At 50.6% G+C, this 21,519-nt stretch overlaps 1 protein-coding gene across 1 annotated transcript in view; it reads right to left on the reverse strand.

Annotated features, from left to right (window-relative positions):
* Positions 1 to 772: 772 nt before the first annotated feature.
* The window catches only part of Stk32c (serine/threonine kinase 32C), an 83,784-nt gene continuing 63,037 nt past the window's right edge, over positions 773 to 21,519 (reverse strand). The window contains exons 3-12 of the mRNA XM_031388679.1: positions 16,380 to 16,531; positions 13,843 to 14,016; positions 12,916 to 12,953; positions 12,740 to 12,829; positions 12,218 to 12,321; positions 11,525 to 11,641; positions 10,364 to 10,489; positions 10,141 to 10,272; positions 2,408 to 2,475; positions 773 to 1,492 (exon numbers count right to left, since the gene is read on the reverse strand). Coding sequence (XP_031244539.1) covers positions 1,348 to 1,492; positions 2,408 to 2,475; positions 10,141 to 10,272; positions 10,364 to 10,489; positions 11,525 to 11,641; positions 12,218 to 12,321; positions 12,740 to 12,829; positions 12,916 to 12,953; positions 13,843 to 14,016; positions 16,380 to 16,531 — 1,146 coding nt within the window. The 3' untranslated portion in view covers positions 773 to 1,347. The remainder of the gene's footprint in view (positions 1,493 to 2,407; positions 2,476 to 10,140; positions 10,273 to 10,363; positions 10,490 to 11,524; positions 11,642 to 12,217; positions 12,322 to 12,739; positions 12,830 to 12,915; positions 12,954 to 13,842; positions 14,017 to 16,379; positions 16,532 to 21,519) is intronic.

The raw sequence follows: 21,519 nt of genomic DNA on the forward strand, positions 1-21,519 counted from the left end.
GTGCCCCTGCCTGGCTAGGTTTTCACTCTTAACCTGGCTACCTGAAGGGGTTACAAGGAGTGGCAGTGCCTTGGTGTACCCTGCTGAACACCTTAGGCGTGGGCCTCACTGGGAACCCCGTGGTTAGTCACTCCCACTAGGGGTGGGGCAGGCAGGGGTTGGAGCTGCCTGCTCTGTCCTGGGGGCTTCAGCTCTGTTCTCAGCACAACCAGCTCTTCAGATACTGTGGTCACTTTGGTCCTTGGTGACTCCATCGCCTGGCCAGGCAGGAGGGTGGCATTCACTTGGTTGACGGGAACCACAGACCCAGATCCAGATACTCTGTAAAGTTAACCAGGGTGGCGTCTGTCCTGGGAGGGCACTGAATGTGACATGGGCTCTCCCAAGTGAACCCACATATGCCTGTGGAGCCCTGGGCTAGAGGGGCAGAACTCATGCTCAGGTGAGTTGCCCCTCTGACCACAGAACCCTGGGGCAGTGAGGGGCAGATATCATATTCTTTGGCTGTGTTCTTCCTCCCAGCCCTGGAAGAGCCATGCTGTCTGGGGTGCTAGCCTGAGGCTTCTAGGCTTTTGACAATTTTCACTTTGTTTGGATCTTGAAATTGCAACCCAGTTCTAGTCTCTATAAATGTCCGGGTAGCCACCATAATGCCACTGTCCTGTGGCACCTGCTCCCTGGCTGCCCCAGTCCAACAGACCATTTCCATGGAAGACTGCAGACATGGGTGCCATCACTCCATGGGTATATGACACACAGAGCACACAACACAGCAGTTCTTAGACTGTAATTCTCAGAGGTGAAAACTATACACAAGTTGCAGAAATTGCCAGAGCAGTGTGTGTCACTAGAAAACGCTCTTTGCCCTCCTACCCACTCCCTCCCCCAACCCTTACCCTCAATAACATATCAGACTCAGAAAGGCCTGTTCCCACCCCCATGGCCCTGAGCAGCAAGCTCAAGAACATTCTAGCTAGGCCACAGCAAAGACTGGCCATGAGGCTATGTACAGCCAATTTCAAACGGGTCCAGAAAGCCAAGGACTCCTGCTCCACTGTGCCACCCTGGCCACCTGTAATCTGCTAGGCTACAGTAAGGGGGTCCAGCCAGCATGGTGGCTACATGACTCCCTCTATGTTGCAAGGAACCACGGTCTATGTACCAAGGGCCCTCCTTGCCCAACCACCACTCTTGATGGGCACCCATGGCTCCCAGCGCCTTCACCATACAGACAGCCCCACTGAGCAGGCTGGGCGGTCAGGCCTTTGCCCCACTGCTGCCTTCTGGCCGTCCTGGGTCTTCAAAGCAGCATGAGAGAGAACTGCCCTCGGACACAGTCCAGATGAACTAGCTGCTCCCAGAGGAGGGGCAGATGGAGCCACACATGGGCAGGGCTGTGGGCTCTGCCTCACTGTCTGCAGTGGAATCTGTCATATCTGAAGTCTCAGGGCCTGGGAGAGGCTCGCTCATGAGTTCCTGGCTCCTCTTCAACCTGGAGCAGGGCAGGGAGGACACACACAAAGTGGATCTATGTAGATCACCAGATGGCACACTTCACTCGCAGCCCCAGGACCCACTGATGTAGACTATACGACTTTGTGCCAGAACACGTGGGATTCATCCTTCAGGGGTGTGACAGGGGATGCCAAGAATATCACATGTTGGAAGCCCTGTTTTAGTGCCAGAACGCTGGGAACACAGGGAGCTAGAAAGTGGACATGGATGCTGAGAACATTAGAGGCACGGGAGGCTCAGCCCTCTACTGCTGGCCACAGAGCTATGAGGCTGGGAGCCACAGGCTCTCCATCTCAGCTCATGCAGGGGAAGCAGAGGGAGCTCTAGCCCAGGGCCTGTTTCAGTGGGCAGTGCTGGAACAGCTTTTCAAAGAGCAAGGCTATGCTCACAATTCATCCTGTCCTCTAACCCCAGGATGAGGCCAGTGTCCTCCCCAGCCTAGTACCAAGCCATTGCCTCTGGGAACACCTCCCTGTTTTCCAGGCGGGGGCAGGTTGACCCTTTCCTTAGGCACAGTATACCAGGCTATCTCCATTGTTTGCTTTCTGTGACCTGTAACCTTTCTGTCCCACTAGTACTAGACACTAAGGAAAGCTTTTCTGAGTGAGTGACCAAGTGGCAGGTGTGACTGCAGGGGCCACGAGGAGGGGATTAGTACTGCTCTGAGACAAGTGTGTCCCTGAGATTCCAACCCTTGGATCTAAGTCCCCCTAGAAGGTTCCCAGGGAGCCCCTTCAGGGACCTGATCTAAGGCCACTCAACCCTGCCCTCCATATCCACTGCTTGTTCTTTCCAGAGAGCACAGGCCAGGCCTCACAAGCCACATGGCCGCTGGGACATCTGTGCCGTGTGGCCCCTGATTCCCTCTATGGTCTCTTACATACTCACTCACTTTTCTCTATTAAAAATCACGAAGTCTTGCTGGATGGCGTCCAAGCAGTCTTGCAGGTAGTCATTCTCCTGTGAACAGAAAGACCATTGAGTGGTTTATGCTGGACACTGTGGGCAGTTCCCAAGCACTGCTCCAACCGCCCACTCCTGAGCTCTGAGAAGGAAATGCCTGGCTCTCAAGGAGCTCTTCAGAAGTCTATCTCCAACAGCTGAGAGCAGACTCACTAAAGACCAGAGAGGGGAGGGGGTCATGACACGGGAAAGACCAGGAAAGACAGCCACCTTAACTCTCTCATACCCAGTGAACCTGAGTGTGGCTCCTGGTCTGTGTCTCTTCCTGCAGAATCTGGTAGTGACCCTAAAGACACATTACTCCCTCAGTAGCTGCCTCCACTTTCTTCCATTTCCCTCAGAACCTTAGTTGTGTCTCCCAGCAGCATGGCCAGGCTTAAAGGTGATGGACCCTCTTGGGAGCTACAAGGTTCAGCTAATGGGCACAAGTAAGAACAGGACAACAGCCTGGGAGTGGGCTTTGGGGCTGTGGACGGGCTGTAAGTCAGAACATGAGGCTAAAGAGGAGTATCTGCAAAAGACTTTCCCCCCTTGACTTGGATTCAGTTTCCTGGTGGGAGCACCTGGGCTGGGCTTCAAAACACTACAGGATAGCTTTTGGAGACCTCATTATGGAGTTCAAGGGAAGATTCCAGATTATTCTTAGAAGGGTGCTAAGAAGTAAAACCACATGCATGGGCAGGCTGAAGATTCAAGGCTGAAGGACCCACATAATGGCTGTGATCTTCTCCCAGATGGTGGTAAGTAATGAGCTAGGGATAACCGGGAAGGGAGCTACTGCTGTAACTCAGCCCCTTGTGATCATGGTGGCGATGGAACATCCAAGAACCTGAAGCCCCCGGGGGAGAGCACTGGTTCAGAAGGAGGAGAGACCCGTGATAATATCCAGCAGAGCCCAGGGCTCTTAGTGATCAGTGAGATCAGGGTTAGGTAAGCAAAGGTTATCAGCTGTCTGGGGGAGGAGACAGTTACTTTCTTGCTTTCCAGAGCCAATATCAGCCCTACAACCCATCACTTGAGAGGGGCTAAGTCCCCTAAGAGGAAGGACCGCTAGTTCACAGCAAGTGTATGCTATGGGGACAAGGTTTCTGCTGCTGTGTCCTCAAAGGGCGTAGCCAGTGCTTAGAAGTCTGTTGAGCTAACATTCAAGCCCCTCTCAGAGGGCCTAGTTACCACAGACCCACCCTTTCCCTGGATGCTGAAGGCAAGACCCAAGTAAGGTTTGTGGCATCTGTCAGTGCTGGCTTTCCTGTCAACTCCTTGACCTGTGGGTAGCAGTTGTTATGATGAGGGAGGGGAGGGGGAAGCAGATGTAGGTTAAGAGTAAAGGATAAGTTATGCAGATCAGCACATTTGAGAGACCGAGTGTGTAGCATGGTAATAGTAGTTAACACTGCACTGTACACTTGAGATTCCTAAAAGTATATATTTTATAGTTCAGTCTTCTCCCTCCATGCATATGTGGAAACAGCGGGTACATTATTTGGCTTTGCTTTGATGATTATAATTTTTTTCTTGTAATAATGTAACAGTTTGTACACCTTACATATCTATAGCTCTCAGGCCAATGATTCAAACTAAAGCTGGTTTAAAAATAGCTGTTGTAGGGGGCTTGGGCTTAGTAGATAAAACACTTGCCATGCAAACATGAGTATTAGAATTCTGATCTCCGCATCCACATAAAAAGGCAGGTAGGCATGGTAGCCCGCCTATGATCCCTGTGCTTTGGAGGTAAAGGCAAGGGAACAGGGCAGGCTGGCTAGCTAGACTGGGCTGCATCACCGAGTTCTAGGTGCATCAAGAGATCATGACTCAGTATATCAAGTCAAGAGAGTGAAGAAGGCCCCAGGACATCAAATTCTGTCCCCTCCATGCATACACATGCCCACGTACATGCACACACGTGTGCCCCTCCCAAGAACATATGCATTAAAGAGCAATGCTGTGATAAACAAGATCTGTACCCACCCCTAGACCAACCAGACTACAAAGTCACCTAAGAGCATGGCACCCAGGCTGGAGTGACCAAAAATAGCCACAGTCAGAAATGTTTTATCTTCGTCTCTGTCTTTCCATTATGGTGGCTCATAAACTTCCCACTCTGCTCAAAAGTCATTCTGCAAGAAGCAAGGTCCTCCGGGACCAGCCTTCTAAGGTCGAGAATGAGTGGCTGTACCTTACATCTCTTCCTCCTACTGGGAAAGTGGCACAGCCCTGGCCTGTTTCTTCACCCTTTAGAGACAACTGGTTTTCCTAACTCCTGCACAATGCTCTCCGGAACCCATCATGACACCATGTCAAGAGTAGGAACATGAGCTCTCTCTCTCTCTCTCTCTCTCTCTCTCTCTCTCTCTCTCTCTCTCTCTCTCTCTCTCTCTGTGTGTGTGTGTGGGGTGTTTACACAGGTGTTCATGATCACATGATCCTTTCTGGTGGCTCTGTTCACAACTTGGGTGTCTCCTGTCCTTATCTATAGCAGGTACACACTAATTAGTACTTCGCTGAAGGCTTGAAGGACTCTGAGGATCTCCAGGTCTCTGCAGCTCTCTCCTTTACAGGAGGTATGACATTTCCAGCATTTTCCCCCTCACCTCTGGGGCCACTGGAGAGGGGCCTCCATTCCAGCAGAGGAACTGACTTTAATCACCAAGAAGAGACTAGGCTATGTTTCTCTGTGTACTCTCTGGCCTCATTTTGATGGTAAGCAGAGAGATACAAAATTTTAGTCTGAGAAGGTGAAGCTAGTCATCGGCTCAGCTCCCTCAGGGATGAGGGTTTGAATCGTGGCTTGAGACAGAATTCATCCAACAAAATGCTGAGATTGGCAGAGGTGTGTTGTGAAGGTGGGAAGGAGCCACATTGGCCCTGGGGTGGTGGCTCGTGGTCTTGACTCATAAGCAGCTCCACAGCAGGGGCTGTGATCTATCCACAAACCTCAACATGAACACATTCCTAGAAGACAAGTGTCCTGCGACCTGAGGAGCCAGGGCAGAAGCATCTGGGAAGAGTGGCTCTGAGTGGGATGAAAGAGAGTACCATGGCCTCTGAGTGGTTCCATAAGCCTCTTTCCCACAGACTCTGCTCTGGCATAGTCCAAGTGCTGTCCTCAGGAGGACCCCTGTGGTGTCTTCCTGTTTGGTTCAACTGGACCTCTGAAGGCTGAATGTCCACACTCAGCTCTTCTCCAGTCATTTATGACAGGCTGTTGGAGCCCTTGCCAATACATCTGGATGATGTTCCTAGGTCAGGCCCAGGAGCATGAAAGCTTGGCTCCAATCTGAACCCTTGCTGGCTCAGGCTGAGACTCCACCCCACAATGACTGCTCTTGATTATTCTTTCTTAGTGGTTCATTTGCATATGAGCCCTCTGGTCCAGGAGTTATCTATCATCTTAGCTCAAATAAAAGCTCAGGCTTAGCACCAGACTCCAGATATCACTCGTGTTAGCAAAGCACCTGGGAAATGGAGACCAAGTTCAGCCCCTAACTCTACTGCAGACAGATGTGTTAGGGAGCGCAGATACGATTCCTAAACTGCTCAGAATTCACTAGAAATGCAACTGACTTAGCACAAGGGCAATCCTTTTGAAAGAAAAGAACAAAATGGGAAGAGTCCCAATTCCTGGTTTCAGCACTACTTCAAAGTGACAGTAACCAAGACAGCATGTGCTAGACAAGGACAGATCAATGGGGCAGGAATTAATCCATAAATAAACTCTGCTATTTATGGTCAAATTGATTTGTGAAAATGGTGCCAAGACATTCAATGGGGGAAGAATAGGCCTCCCAACACATTTCTGCCAACATCAGATATCCACATACAAAAGAACGAAGGTAGACCCTCCCCTCACATCACACATAAGAATCAGCTCAAAGTGGACAGGAGTACAAGCCCTGGAGCTACAAAGCACACAGGCAAAATCCTCACAAGTGTGGGTTCGCTGATTCTCCCCAACAGGATAAACACAAGCAGCGGTTGCTCCCAGCAGTTAGAATGAAAGACTCCAGCTGTAGATGACACACCCACAAAAACAAGACAGTCTGGCAAGAGAGGCAAGCACGTGACAGTCACACATCTGATGAGCGCTTGCACCCAACGTGTAAAGAAATAACTCTTAAAATAAAACCACAAAGATTTCTGTGCTGGGCTCTGCTCTGTGAATGGCTCCCATTCTATCAACCAGAGAAAAAGCTGCGGCACTGAAGATCTTGAACCGGTCAGAGCTGAAGATGGAGGGCCACAGGGCCTCCAAATCTACAGACGACAACAGAGTGCCAGAAAAAAGGACTTCCAGGGAGCTAAGGCCAGTGGATCAAGAGCTGCAGGAGCTCTCGACGGAGCATCCCAAGGCAGGATTCCTGGGGCACCACACACAGGGCCCCATTCCTTTGTTGGCCTCATTCCAGGAAGCCAACAAGTATTGATGGAGAACCCAGAAAGGTTCCCACTCAGGGCTAGAAGAGCAGGGAAGAACAGCTAGAGAAACACACCCAGAGTCTCCCATACAGAAGTGGAACCCACTGCCCAAGGGGAAATCCACTGTACTGGGGAAGAGATCTAAAAGCAAACACCCTTGCCTTGCCACCTCACCCGAGGGTAGGGAAAGAGCTGGGGAATGTTGGTGAGGGTGTACAAGTTAATACAAACTACAGACTCTCTCCACCTGACTTCTGCACTAGGCAAATGGCAGGGCTCGGGTCTAGGTGAATGGCAGGGCTCGGGCCTAGGTGAATGGCAGGGCTCAGGCCTAGGTGAATGGCAGGGCTCAGATCTAGGTGAATGGCAGGGCTCAGATCTAGGTGAACAGTGCTCATGGCAAGGGGCTTCTCCCTTTGGCAATGTTCTCCCACTTGGATAACATGGTGTTGTTTGAAGGTAAACTTTAATTGACTAAAGGCACATTGAAAATTCTACTGCAGCCACAGGAAACATTTTTACATTGATTTATGTGTATGCACAAGGAAACACATGCACCATGATGAGCCGAGTATGGAGGTCAGAGAACAACTGTCAGAATGCAGTTCTCTCTCTCCACCGTGTGGGTTTCAGGAATCAAACTCAGGTCCTAGGGCTGGCAGCAAGCACCTTTACCCACTGAGCCATCTTGCCAGCCCTCCTAAAACTACTATAGAAAGATATGTAATTAGTGAACTAAGGGAGGAGATGGGGGGTAGGGTGGGGAATGGTGTAAAGCGCTTGATGAAAACCCGAGGAGGAAAAGCTAGATAGGAAAGAAAAAACATGGTAAGTGGATTGGCTACAAACACAGTAGATAGGAATCTGACTGTGTCACTGTCAGTGTCCCCACACATCAGCTGAAGACAGATGTCGGCACAGCAGACTGTGAAAGATAATCCAGCTTTAAAATGACAGAAAGTGGCAGTTCTCCAATAAGAAATGTGTAATATGCACAAAAGGTCTTCATTAGTCAGTGAAATGTAAATAAAAAAACAGATGTGGTAACTGGGGGTGTAGCTCAGTTGGTAGAGCACCCAGCATGTATAGGGCATTGTGGGGCATGGTGAAACAGATGCCCTAATCCTAGCATTTGGGTGGTAAAGGCAGGAGGTCAGAAGTTCAAGGTCATTCTTGGCTATAAAGTAGGTTTAAGATCAGCCTGGGCTATATGAGATCCTGTTTCACAAAACAAATAAAAAAACCCAACAAAACATGCAAATAAATAAAACATTACACCGAACAACAACAACAAAAGATAAAAACAAACAAACAAAAACCTCACGGTCTCAGACTCAGTGTACTGACTGCAATTTAAGATGCAAATTGAACGATAACAAGAATGGGTACAGACATGAAGATTTAGAACTGTCATACATGGCTTGTGGAGTATAAAATGGCCCAGCCATGGAACACACCATGAAAACTGAGGCATAGAGGTGTCACATAAGCCAGATGTCATGGTAAGGCCCCTCCCAAGAAAAAACAAGAGTACATCCCCAAGATGTTCACAGAGATATTCATTCACAGTAGAGTTACGATGATTCAAAAGCAGACGTGGCCCAAATTCCAGCCCGGTGTCAAATGGCTGAGTAAAATATGATATATTGATGAATAAAACACTAAATAGAAAGGGGAGGGTTTTCACAACCAGAAGAAGGGAGGTCAGAACCACGTGTGGTGCTGAGTCTTGAAAACATTGTACCTGCAGAACCACAGATTAGGACAGAGCAGGACAGAGCAGGGGCAGGGACAGCTGCCATACCTGCAGGGGGAGGCTGGAGAAGAGCAGCTGATGAGAAGGGGCCATGAGAAAGATCTCCACTTAGATTGTGGTGGCAGGTGTGCTGAAAGCCAAAGATGATGCACTTTGTGTGTGTGTGTGTGTGTGTGTGTGTGTGTGTGTCTGCGCGCGCACGCGCGCGCGTGCGTGTATATGTGTTTATACGTACGTGTGCCTGTGTGTGTGTGTGTGTACGCGAGCACGCTTGTGAACTGTATGTTATACAATTGTAAGAAAACCAAGGTGTTCATCAAAGTTCCCCAGTCTCCAGCTTCTCAATTCTCCATAAGAACATTGGAAGTTTTCTCAGGGTTAGTCAACCTTCAGAATACTTCCCACCTCCAACTAAAGCTGCCACCAATGGCTGCAGGCTGGAGCTGAGTTCCTCTCAGTGCAGGTGTCTACCCGGGCTGGTTCCCACTCACAGCCTCCAGAAGTCAGCATGGCAGTTAGCCTGTACGCTCTCCATGTCTGGATTCTCACATGAGGAACCCACTCCCACACAAAGCCAATTTCTATTCCCCAAAGCCCTGGTTCTAGATGCCCCAGGAGGAATCAACACCAACCCTACTCTTGGCACGTAGCCCAGGAGCTGTCAGGTTAAAAACCAACCCACAGACACCAGAGGCAGTTGGAAGAGAGACAGACAAGAGGACAGGAGTCCCACCTCCCTAGGCCTGAAAAATCAAGGCACCCAGGGGATGAACTAGCCCTGCATCCCACACCCTCTTGGAACAGCATAGATCTGGGAAGTTATACTCCAGAGTGTCAGGCTCAGACAGGCCCAAAGGTAAGCAAACACCAACCACTGATCACCACCACTCAGCACATAATAGCTGCTCTCCTGCACATAGCATCTGTACCCTGGTATTAGGAACTAAATGATGACTCCCCACCCTCAAATATGTTGAGAACTTAAACCCTAGGACTAGTGAATGTGACTTTACACAGGATACCCAAAACTGACAGCTACCCCCGCAGTCAGAGAGACAAAGGCAAGGAAGGAATGGTTTCCTTCCTTGAAGCCTTAGGAGAGCAGAACTTTGTCACTTTGATTTTGGACATGGTACATCTGATCACCAATGTAGCAGGACACAAGTCACTGGAGCACTGATGCCCCTGGGCATATCATTCCGGGCTTTTCACTCTCAGTGCCCGCTCTTGCCCACAGCTGGTTCTCCAGGTGATTACTGGAAGGAGCAAACAGCTGTGTGCAGCTGTGTAGACAGGCTGGGGTGGGGGTTATGACCAAGGAAGCTGGGAAAGGTAGAGGGAAGGTCATAGGCCTCCTTGGGACTTTAGGAAGACTCTTGCTTGATTGTGGAGTGCATGCTTTGCCCAGAGGCCATGCAGAGTGCTGTGAAGGGACCCTGCATGTCACACGCAGGTGTAGGGAGGACCTGAACCCCGAGTCCAGCACTCACCGACTGGGAGCTGTCTCTGCTGCTGTCCCGAGACTTATTCTTGGCCAGCCGCTTTTTCTTCTTGTGTAGAGGCCTCGACTCCAGGATCATCTCCTCCAGCTCAAAGGTAGGATCACAGTGCAGGCGGCCTTTCTGTGGAGAGACAGGGTTCTGAGCTCAGACTGTCGGTCCCCACCACCACCCCAACAGCCTGAAGTCACCTGTCCGGGCACATGGGGCTTACATTGGGCACAAAGCCTGGCTCCACCTTCTTTTCACTCAGGTCGTCCCACAGCACGTGGGCCAGCGACGGAGCTGTCTGCATGTCTTGGAGACTGGAGAACCGGTGCTCAGGGTTCACGGTGAGGAGCTGCAAGGAAGCCCCCTCTCAGATACTGCCCCACAGAAGAATGGCCACCTGTCCCAGGACGAGGCTTGGGACCTCAGGATCAAAAGTGGGTTGTGAGGAAAGGTAGCAGCATTAAGGGATATGGTCCTAGGGACTCTTTGATTTCAGTGCCCCATAGCCAAGGACAACAGAGGAGCTGCAGGGACGTCCTGCCAACAATAGCCAGCAGGTGGCAGTGACAGCCTGGATAAAGTTCTCCCATAATAGCATGCAGGGCCATCTAACTATTGTAAAGCCTCTTCTGTTACCACGAAAAGCCTTCAGCCTCATCCCTACCCATATTGCATCAGGACATCAGGTCACTGGGGTCAGGCGCCTCCTGGTCAGGTCTCATGTATAATAATAACCCTTTCTTCACACCTCTCTTGGCTATAAGCTCTGCTCTCTGGATCCACCCCTTTCCTGTGTCCCTGATGGCTGGGATCCTGCATCCTCCTACCAGCAGCTATAGACAGAGCTTAGCTGTGAGAGGTAGAGGGTGGGAAGGGGGCTGGTTTTCTTTTTTATTTGCTCCCTGGGAGTGGTAACCCAGGCCCTGTGCACCTTTTGGAGTGTGGTCAGGGGCAAAGGAGACTAGATCATAACTTGAGCTATGGGTCAGCCTGGTACTCTCTACTACCCCCCCCCACACACACACGTGTAGCAGAAGTCTTGATGCCTAAATTCTTGCTTGGGTTTGAGCCTCATGTGAGGTGGTTGATGGCCACGTCCTGACACATTGGTTCCTGACAAGATTACAGACTGGGGTACGCTAATATTTAGCTCAGCATGAGGGCCCCATACAGACAGCCTGCTGCTAGAACAAGAAACCTACATGTTGGTAGCAGATCCCTTTTCTCTGAGGCAGACAGGAACTCAGAGTAGTTGCCAGGGAAAATTATGGCTGTGCTAGCAAAGGGGTCTGAGCCCTTGGAAAGATGGGGTGTCTCCCTGAGCTCCTGAAAGAGTTGCAGAAGGTATGGGTACTCTGGGGGGAGGGGAAGAAGGGGGGCTCACCTTCCGCAGCAGGGCTACCATCTCCTTGGACCAGGTGGGCACATACTGGACACTCACGGTGCTGAAGAGCTGAACGAGCGACTCCACAGCGTTGCTCGAGTGGATATCGTAGGGCCTCTGTGGGCAGGGATGCACTACACCAGGAGCCCTCCCCAACACGGCCCTCAGACAAAAGGGCAAACACCCTAGGAGCCCAGCTTCAGTCCCAAGTGAAGGCCAGGCTCTGAGAACAACAGTCACCCGTTCCAGAGCCCAGGGGGTAGAGCTTGCACCCAGACTGAACTGGGTATCAGAGGCCAGAAGCTTATCATTCAAGGGTATGCGTTCCCTACTACCACCAAGACCTGAGGTCTGGGTGGGTCAGTCCGAAAGGATAGGAGGTGATGTTTTTATCAGGATTGGGGCTTCATGGAATGGTGGAGGGTACCCCGAGAGAGGATACAGAGGGCAGTATGAGGCCTAAGCAGATCACTGCCTCTGCCCCTGGAGAAAAGAAGCAAGTCTCTCCCAAGAACCTGCTGGACACATCCCATCCACCACCCAAGGAGACTTGCTAACTCAGGCATCTGTCATAATTTGCTTAAAAGCCTGAGTCCTCTGAGGTTATGGGAGGAGGGGTATCATCCTCCATCCATGGCTCTCAGCCAGTCCCAGGCAAGGGAGTGGCTAGCTTAGGGTTACAAGGCTCCGTACCCATCCTCGTAGCAGCTCGTAAGCCATCACCCCCACCGACCACCAGTCCACCTCGAAGGAGTAGCCAGTCCCACCATTGACGAAGGAGTGGAAGATCTCTGGAGCTTCCCGACAAAGAGAAGAAAGAGCTGAGCTGTAGGGCTAGAGGGCTTGGTAACCCCGCAACCCACAACCAGCTCTGCACCAGATCTAAAAGAGAACCCTACCCACCATGGTTCTACACTGTCCCACCTGCAGGGAGGAGCCCCCTTCTGGACTAGCCCACAGGAGATAAAACACTGCATAGTCATTTGGTTCCACCCCAAGGTCCTCTGCTCTAAAGAATCTGCAGGGAGAGAGGGAGCTGTCTTACTTCTCCATCCCATGACCCTCATGTACACCCTTAGATTTTTCTACACGTATCAGATTGATCATAAAAACACTTGCTGTCAATCCTGCTATGACTTCATCTGACCGTGGGGTAAGGACTAGACGGGGGCATGACTCTGCATGGTCAGGTGTCATCTGAGGCCTTTGGCTTACCCATGTACGGTTTGGTCCCAGCTAAAGCTGTCGCCCTCTCTCCATCCTTTATGATGGTGGCAATGTTGAAGTCAGTCAGGTGTGCATGTCCTGTGAAGGGAGGGCAGACATGGCTTTCTAGGTCCAGGATTGGGTACCCATGCTCTTTGCTGTATCCCAGAGCTCCAGAGACTCACCTTGTTCATCCAGGAGAATGTTGTCAGGCTTGACATCTCTAGGGGGACAGAAGGTGAAAAGAAAATGAGCTTGAACCCATGCCATTCATGCTCTGACATCTCTGACAGATACCCCATCGGAGGCAGAGGACTGGAAGGCTTGGCTTGGTATTTAGAACGGATCCTAACACAGGACCTAGGGTCATGGAGGGCATAATGCACACTATTCAGAGGGCATCAGGGCCACCCAGAAGCCAGCTGCAGGGAAGCCACCAGCAATTCATCTTCAGAGTCTTGGTGGCCAGAGGACTGTGCAGGAGACACCTACAGCTGGAAGCCTCTGAGGACTGCAGAAGACCCTCAGGGCCGGCCAGGTTCCCATGATGCCCTCACCAGAGCCCTGGAACTGCACAGAAGTGGACTCATACACACTTTGCTCACAATTTGGCTTCAGTCCTCTCCACCTTGATTTCCAGAAACACACCTAGCATTCAATAACCATTACAAACCTTAATCCTGTCCAGACAACAGAATCCCAGGGCAGGTTATCTGCCTTATAACACACCTCGGTTTGTATCAAGGCTGCAGGATTTCAGCCTAATTTCTGCTCCCTGATTCTACCTGCTTGCTAATTAGACATTTCCCAATTCCATCTGCTTTCTACAAACACCACAATCAGTATGAAGTCCAATGATGTGGTCAATAGACAAATGAGAGCCACTGTGTGTGTGGCCAGGCTCTGTGGCACACCCATGAGGACTAAGTCCTCTGTGTCCATCCTCAAACTGGGTGGTTTGGACAGGACCCACCACTGGAACAAGTCCTTATAGAAGAGTGGGATGAGGAGCCAGACCAGGCTCTGCTGGACTGGGGACACCCTCTTAAGTGGTGTGATCCAAGGGTATTACCAACCCAGGTAGATGCCTCATCCCACAGGTGTTCACACACCTGTGGATGATGTGCTGGCTACGAAGGTAGTCCAGGGCCAGGGCCATCTCACAGATGTACAGCCTCACTGTGTCCTCTGAGAACTGGACATTCTGCTGTAGGTGGTAGCGCAGGTCTCCACCCAGAAGCAGATCCACCACCATGAACATGTCCTCCTCATCCTGGAATGAATACCTGTGGGTACCAGGGGAAGACTTGGCATATGAATGGCTTGGGGATCCAGAGCAATGGCTCTTGCCACACCTAATCCTCCCTCCTTCCAGTTTGATCACCATTCTGCTCTGCTCGAAGCACTGACCACACCCTGCCCAGAGCTGTACCAAGACCCTAGGGAAAACAGAACAGCCATGTCTATGAGGGTGGTTTGGCTGCAGAGCAGAGATGCCCGTACATTACAACTGGAGAATAAAAGCTGCACGTTCCTGAGCCGTTCCAGGCTTCCCTGGCTTCTTCTATGAGGATACACAAAGTTGGTTTGTAAGAGAAGAATGTGAAACAGTGCCTGTGAAATGCTTAGTACAGATCTGGGGGAGGAATTGGTGTCTAATGACCAGATACCATGGTGATGATGGTGGCGGTGATGCTGATGGTGGTGCTGGTGACGGTGGTGGTGGTGATGATAGTGATGGCTGTGCTGGTGATAGCAATCGATGGTGGTAGTGCTACTGATAGTGACTGTGATGATAGTACCAGGGATGATGATAGTGGTGCTGGTGATAGAGCTGGTATTGCTAGTGATGATAGTTGGCGATGCTGGTGATAGTGATGGTGCTGGTGATGATAGTGCTGGTGATACTGGTGATGATAGTGATGGAGCTGGTGACAGTGATGGTGCTGGTCCTGTTTCCTGCCCTCCATAAGCCACTCTCTCTCTCAACCTCAGTGGAAGGAGCCTGAAGAAGGTAACACAGGCAGGATTCTGAGGAAGGGACCAGGAAGAGGAGCAGGGAGACTTGTGATGCCGTGGTGTCCCCCGTGCACACAGCCCTAGATGGCAGGCAACATCTAGAGCGCTGGCATGTGGAAGGGGGTTGAAGCTGTAGGAGGGAAGGAAACTACAAAGTCTGAAGTCCTGGCTGTGGTCCATGTCACAGCATCACCTGTACAGTTGTGGACAGCAGCACTGGGGGCCCAGAGGCTGTGTGTGCCTGCGTGTGTGTGTGTGTGTGTGTGTGTGTGTGTGTGTGTTCTACAGTGTGGTAGGAGACTCCACCCAGAATCACACCTGACTATTAGGCAACACTGTCTTTTAGAAAGCCTGGGAGGCTGGGTTGCTGAGGCCCCAAAGATGAAAATCCTAGCCTTCCTTTTTTCCAAGAAGCCTCAGTGACGATGCTGTGTTCCCACCTCACAGCCAACTTCCCTCCTTTCCCCTAACATGGGCAGCTTTGAGGGGTATGTCTCACTTAGACCTTCTCCCCACTTTAGGGTGTTGTCTAGTGTGCTAAAACAAGATGGAATGCTATCTAAGTCTGTCACTCCTCAGCCTGCCTGGAAATAGCCAGCCACCAGCATGCTGGAGCTTCTCGGTAGGAAGAAAGCCATTCTAGAGCCATGCTATGTAGCCTCTGGGAAGTGGTCACTGTCCACTTTGTAGTTTCTTGACTTACTGTAGCAAAAACCAAAACAGCAGGTTGCAGCTGGGGCAGGTGGGGGTGGAGTCCTGTGCATTATGTTATGTTTAGGTATGGCCCCCATAGACTCATATGTTTGAACAAGCCTATGGGGGCCAGGGAGTGGAATGTGATGGTTTGTATATGCTTGGCCCAGGGAGAGGCACTATTAGAGGGTGTGGCCCTGTTGGAGTAGGTGTGGCCTTGTTGGAATAAGCGTGTCACTGTGGGTGTGGGCTATAAGACCCTCATCCTAGCTGCCTGGAAGCCAGTGTTCTGCTAGCAGCCTCCAGATGAAGATGTAGAACTCTCAGCTCCTCCTGTACCATGCCTGCCTGGATGCTGTGTTCCTGCCTTTATGATAATGGACTGAACCTCTGAACCTGTAAGCCAGCCCCAATTAAATGTTTGCCTTATAAGGGTTGCCTTAGTCCTGGTGCCCGTTCACAGCAGTAAAACCCTAACTAAGACAGAAGTAGTCCAGGAAAACCCCTGGGCCAGGGAATATCCATGTTCTGAGAGAGAATGCCAGTATTGAGAGGACCCCTATGAGTCAGGGAGCAGTCCTGCAATGGAGAGGAGAGGAAAGAACCAACCTCCCAGCAGCCCAAGGTTCTTAGGCCTCTGGCAGGAACCTGAAGGTCCACCCTACACTTGGTAGTATGACTTAGTGCCAAGCACTTGGCTCCTAGCAGACTCTGGGGAGATTCTATACGAATCCCAGTGTACCATGGTTCCCTGGGCCTATCATGTCCTGAACATAGAAGCTGAATAGACTGGGGGAGGGGCAGGGAGGACTAGCACATGGCGGGGGCATCCCAGAGGTTTTAGAGCCAATGAACATCCAGGCCTGTTGTCTCACTCCACAGGGTAAAGCCCACTGCAAGGGTCATTTATCCCCAGCAGGCCCTCGGGTGGACTCACCAGAGGTTCACCAGGAAGACATGCTCGATCTCCTGCAGGATCTCCAGCTCCCGGAAGACATTCCGCACCTCATCACGCTCAATGCACTGCTGCTTGTTCATGTACTTCATGGCGTACATCTTCTCTGTGTCCCGCTTCTGCACGATGCACACCTGGAGGGTCAAGGACCACTCAGCAGAATGCCAGAAACTGAACTCTTCAGCTCCCTTTGCCCTGGTAGAGCCAGGGTTCCTAGCTGGCAACAGGACGAGGCTATGAATAGGCACCTTCTACAGACTGGCAGAGCCCAGTCACAGTGCACCCAGACAAGACTCCTAGCTTCACCATGGGCTGGTTTGTAGTGCTGAGGCCCTTACCCACCATGACCTGTACAAGCCATCTCAACTTATGGAGCTTCAACACCCCCTTCTCAGGGCCTGGATCAGCCTATGGCTTTGTGGTATGCTGGGGACTCTTGTGTGGTTTGAGTGTGAAATGCCCTCTCCACAAGTTCCATGTGTTTAAGCACCTAACCTCCAGCTAGTGGCTCTGTTTTGGAAGCTTGCAGAAGATTTAGTAGATAGAGCCTTGGAGGAAGTAGCTCACTGTGCTGGGGGATGGCTTAGCCCTACTTCCTGTCCACTGCTTCCTGGAGATGCCCTCACAGACCCATCCAGGGGTGTGTCTCTTAATTGACTTCAGACCCTATCAAGTAGCATGTTTCAAGATAAATATCCTAGGAATGAAGGAGAGAACCCTCATAGCACAAAGCTGCGCATCCAGGAAGCCTCTATCTACCACAGGATCATTGTTTCCACCAAGCAAGAACTGTCCATGATAGCAGGTTCCTGGACGATCCTGAAGGCACAGCACTTTCTTAGCAGTGTACTGTCATGGCCCAAGACCAGCACTGGTATCCCTTAGCAGAGAGGAACAGATGATGGGAAGGATGAATGAGCAGAAAAGCAGCTGATATCCCTTGTGGCCACAAAATGTCAGTCTGAACCAAGGACAAAAGATTCCCCAAAGGAAACAGGAAGTTAAGACATAAGAAGCTGGTGCAGAGCCAGCACCTGTGCCCACTGCCAAGTCACCCGAGGACAGGTGACTCGCATAATCAGAGCCACTGCTGAGGGTTTCTACAGACTATGGTCTCCAGGTCTTTGTGGAACACTGGTCACTGTTCTGAATGATTCTGGGCCTCAAAGTGGATGAGACTCCCAGGTATCACCAGAAAGCCTGGAGCTGCCCATATACCTCAGTGGCACTGGCCTCAGGCCCATCCTCTGGATCCACCCTGAAGGAATCCACATTTCCTTTTCCTGAGAATGTACACAAAGTAAAAAAGGTCTCTAGGTCGCTGTAAAGCAAGATGACTTCTAACCTCCTGGCACAGTCCCATAAGCTTAATGACTGCCACACAACCATTGAAAAGTCACTGAAAGGACTTCTAATGGCATGTAACAAGTCTGGAACACGAAGCAAGAACACTAAGCTATGCAGTATCAACAATAGAGTGATCCGCTCAGTCTGCACAGAAGGTAGAAATGAGCCATGGAACGGAGGCAGCTGGGATGGAAAAGCTGCACAGACTCTTCTTGGCTATGGTTTCTGTCGCACTGCTGTGCAGTTCTGGTGACAGCTGGTGGTGCTTCTGTGGACCCTGCTCTACAGCAGTGACGTTAGGGCTGTCTGGCACTCTGGTCTTCAGGGTCTGTGAATGAAGTGGCTGAGCAGCTTCTCGGTTCTGAGCCGCCCTATATATCCTCCCACCATCCAGAGACACAACCTCTGTATCCACAGCTGCAGTTTCCAAGGCAACACTGCACACTTAGTACCTTGCCCACAGACATTGTAAGCCCAAGGGAGCTTAGCCTGAGACACGATGCCAACAGAGTACAGAGGGGACATCCGAGTGCCTCTAGGAGTCCATATACCTCAGCCTAAAGCCATCAGTGGCACAAAAGCAGCCAAGTCCCCATGCAGGCCACAAAGATCCCTGGCCTGGAACTAGAAACTTCCTCTGCTGGATCTAATGCCCCAGGAAGATGCACCAGCTCCTGCCTCCAGGGACCATGCCTCTGTGCCCCAGTCTCAGCACTGCACTGCCCTTTGAGAGGCAGACCAGTACGAGCAGCTGTGGGGTTGGTTGCAGGGGTCATATGGAACATTCAGAGAATGGGTCTTGTGTCTGAGGGTGGGTTGGTCCAAAAAACCTTCTTGAATCTTTCTTTTCATAAAAAAATAAAATAAAACAAAATAAAAAATAAAAAAAAAAAAAGCCAAGTGGGGCTGTTGCTCAGTCAATAGAGCAATTGTCTAACATGCACAAAGTCGTGCTCCAATCCCTAGCATTGCATAACACTGGATGTGGTAGTGCATTCCTGTTATCCTAGCAGATGAAGGCAGAAGTTCAAGGTCAACCTTGGCTACATAGTAAGTTCAAGGCTAGCCTAGTCTGCACAAGACTAAAATACAAGAAAAAAGGCAGAAAAGGGGAAAGGAAAAAGGGAAAAGACGGAGAGGTTGGGGGAAGGAGGAGGAAGGAAGGAGGGAGGGAAGAGGAGAGGGAAGGAAGGAAGGAAGGAGGGAGAGAGAAAATAAGAGAGAGACAGCAAGAGAGCAAAAGAGTGAAAGATCAAGAGAGAGCATGAGAGCGAGTGTGTGTATGTGTGTGTGTGTGTGTGTGTGTGTGAGAGAGAGAGAGAGAGAGAGAGAGAGAGAGAGAGAGAGAGAGAGAGAGAGAGAGAGAGAGAGAGAGAGAGAGAGAAAGAGAGAGAGAGAAAGAGAAAGGGTGAACAAGCTCAAAGGTTTTGTCCAAGAAGCCATAGGACTCCCTAGCTGACTGTCCAGGATATAAGAATACAAACCCATAGTCTCCCAAGAGGGCCTCAGACAGCCCAGTTTAACCTGCCTTTCTGTGTCCCTGTAGGTGCTTCATGAACTGTCAAACTAAGTCAGTCACTCAGAAAACAAGCTTACAAAAAGAAGGTGAAAAATCTCAGCTACCAGGCAACTATGCAAATGTGTGTGAATAGGCACAGCCACACTCAAGCCGAACCATCTGCTTCTGCACACTGTGCAAATGCTCTCAGGACTTCTGAGCCTGCCGAGGACTGCTGGGTCCTTCCCAAGCCTCTTCTCTGCAGAGAAGGATCCAGCTGCCCTCTCACTAGGAGACACAAATGTCCTGGAAGGAAGCTGCAGGTGGGGTCATAGGCAACAGGTAGAACTGCCTCAAAGGCTCCTGGCCAGGGTTCAGAAAATAGGAAAACCTGGGAATGCCTTCAACAGTCCTTCATTAGCATCTGGCCACTTCTCAGAGTCTGCCCACCCCAAAACCAGCCCTGGCAGGAGCCAGCCAAGTCTGCACACAGGCCATCGCGATCCCTGCAAAACTGCGTGGCTCTCAGACTAGTTAGTTCTCCTGGGCATTCTGAACCTGGATAGATCTTGACACCAATCCCACTCCATGATCCTAACTGTCCAGCTGCAGAGAAGGACCAACAGATGTGTCCAAAATGAATTCACAGGCTGGAATAGGGCAGCTTCTGGGCATCTCAGCTCAGTCTGAGGCCGGGGGTCAGGCCAAGTCAGCCAGTGTTGGCTATTGTACAACATCCATCCACTCAGTAGCCCTGCCCACAGGTCAAGCGTGGAGGTGTAACTGTGCACAATGACAGCAAGATTAGTGAATGGGTTAAAACCATACTGGCACACTGACTATTTCGAATTAAAGGTACTTGTAAGATGAACGGGCATAAGCCAACAAATAGCTGACCATCCTGTCTCCTAAGAGCAACAACCTTGCTCAGAACCCAAGAGCTGTGTAGACCGCACTTGTATGTTTCTGTTTAATCCTCCTACCTGATCTGGTTGCTTCTTTACAGGTCAGTAGCTATGTGATGCCCGTAGCTTTTGGTCAGACCACCTAGAGAGCTAGCTAGCTGTCTTGCACACTGCCCAAGTAGTGGCCCTCACCTACCCCACCCTGCAGCCTTCCTTGGGCTCAGCTCTGTGCAGAGGCTCTGTGCTTTCTAGGGGCCCTTCCCCTTGTCACATAGGTCAGGTCAGTAGCACCTACTATCTCCTGGGCAGCAGGAAATCTCATTTGGGGGAAAGCACCTGTAGAGCAACTTATGGCATCTCTGGTTTAGGATGTCTTTAAAAAGAAGATTGTGACTCAGACCTTCCAGACACTAGCAACCACCAAGGAGGCCCAGGAATCTCGCCTTCCTGTCTTCTGTTTCTTTACTGGTGACAGCAGTCCCTGCAGGAGGCATGGCCTTCAGGCACAGATGCAAGGGCTGGGTGCTCATTTGTCACCTCGGTCCTCTGCAGTGTGAGGAGAGATGCTTTGCGGGGGTTTTCTATTAAGATTGCTAAGCCAGGAGATCAGAGACCTTGGGCGCAAGCTCCACAGCCAGTCCCACAACACCCAGAGGAAGCTCCACTCCCAGGCGCTCTGACAAACCCAGGCTTAGAGGTAAGCAGGAACCAACATCTGTCCCAACATTGGGAGTAACTGGGACCAGCGGGACCAGGCACATAGGAACTCCGCCAGCCCAGTGACTTGGGTTCCTTCTGGTCTGTCTGGGTTAGTGTTCGGAGCAGACCTTGGGCACAAGCTCTGCAACCAGTCCCACAACACTCAGAGAAAGCCACACTCCCAGGATCCCAGAATCACAGAATCACAGAGACAGCTTGACTCTGAGGAGTTCTGACATAACCAGGATCACAGGAAGGACAGGCTCCAGTCAGATTTAGCAAGGGCAGGTAGCACTAGAGTTAACCAGATGGCGGGGTGGGGGGCGCAAGCATAAGAAAATAAACAACACAAACCAAGGTCACTTGCCATCATCAGAACCCAATTCTCCCACCATAGCAAGTCCTGGACACACCATCACACCAGAAAAGCAAGATTCAGATATAAAATCTGAATGATGACTTCTCATGGTGATGATACAGGACCTTAAGAAAGACATAAATAGCACCCTCAAAGAAATACAGGAGAACAAAGGTAAAGAGCTAGAAGCTCTTAAAGAGGAAACACAAAAATCCCATAAAGTACTACAGGAAAACACAATCAAACCGGTGAAGGAAATGAGCAAAACCATCCAGAATCTACAAATGGAAATAGAAACAATAAAGAAATCAGAAA

This window comes from Mastomys coucha, unplaced genomic scaffold (genome assembly GCF_008632895.1).
Source record: "Mastomys coucha isolate ucsf_1 unplaced genomic scaffold, UCSF_Mcou_1 pScaffold21, whole genome shotgun sequence".
In the NCBI taxonomy this organism is placed as follows: Eukaryota; Metazoa; Chordata; class Mammalia; order Rodentia; family Muridae; genus Mastomys; species Mastomys coucha.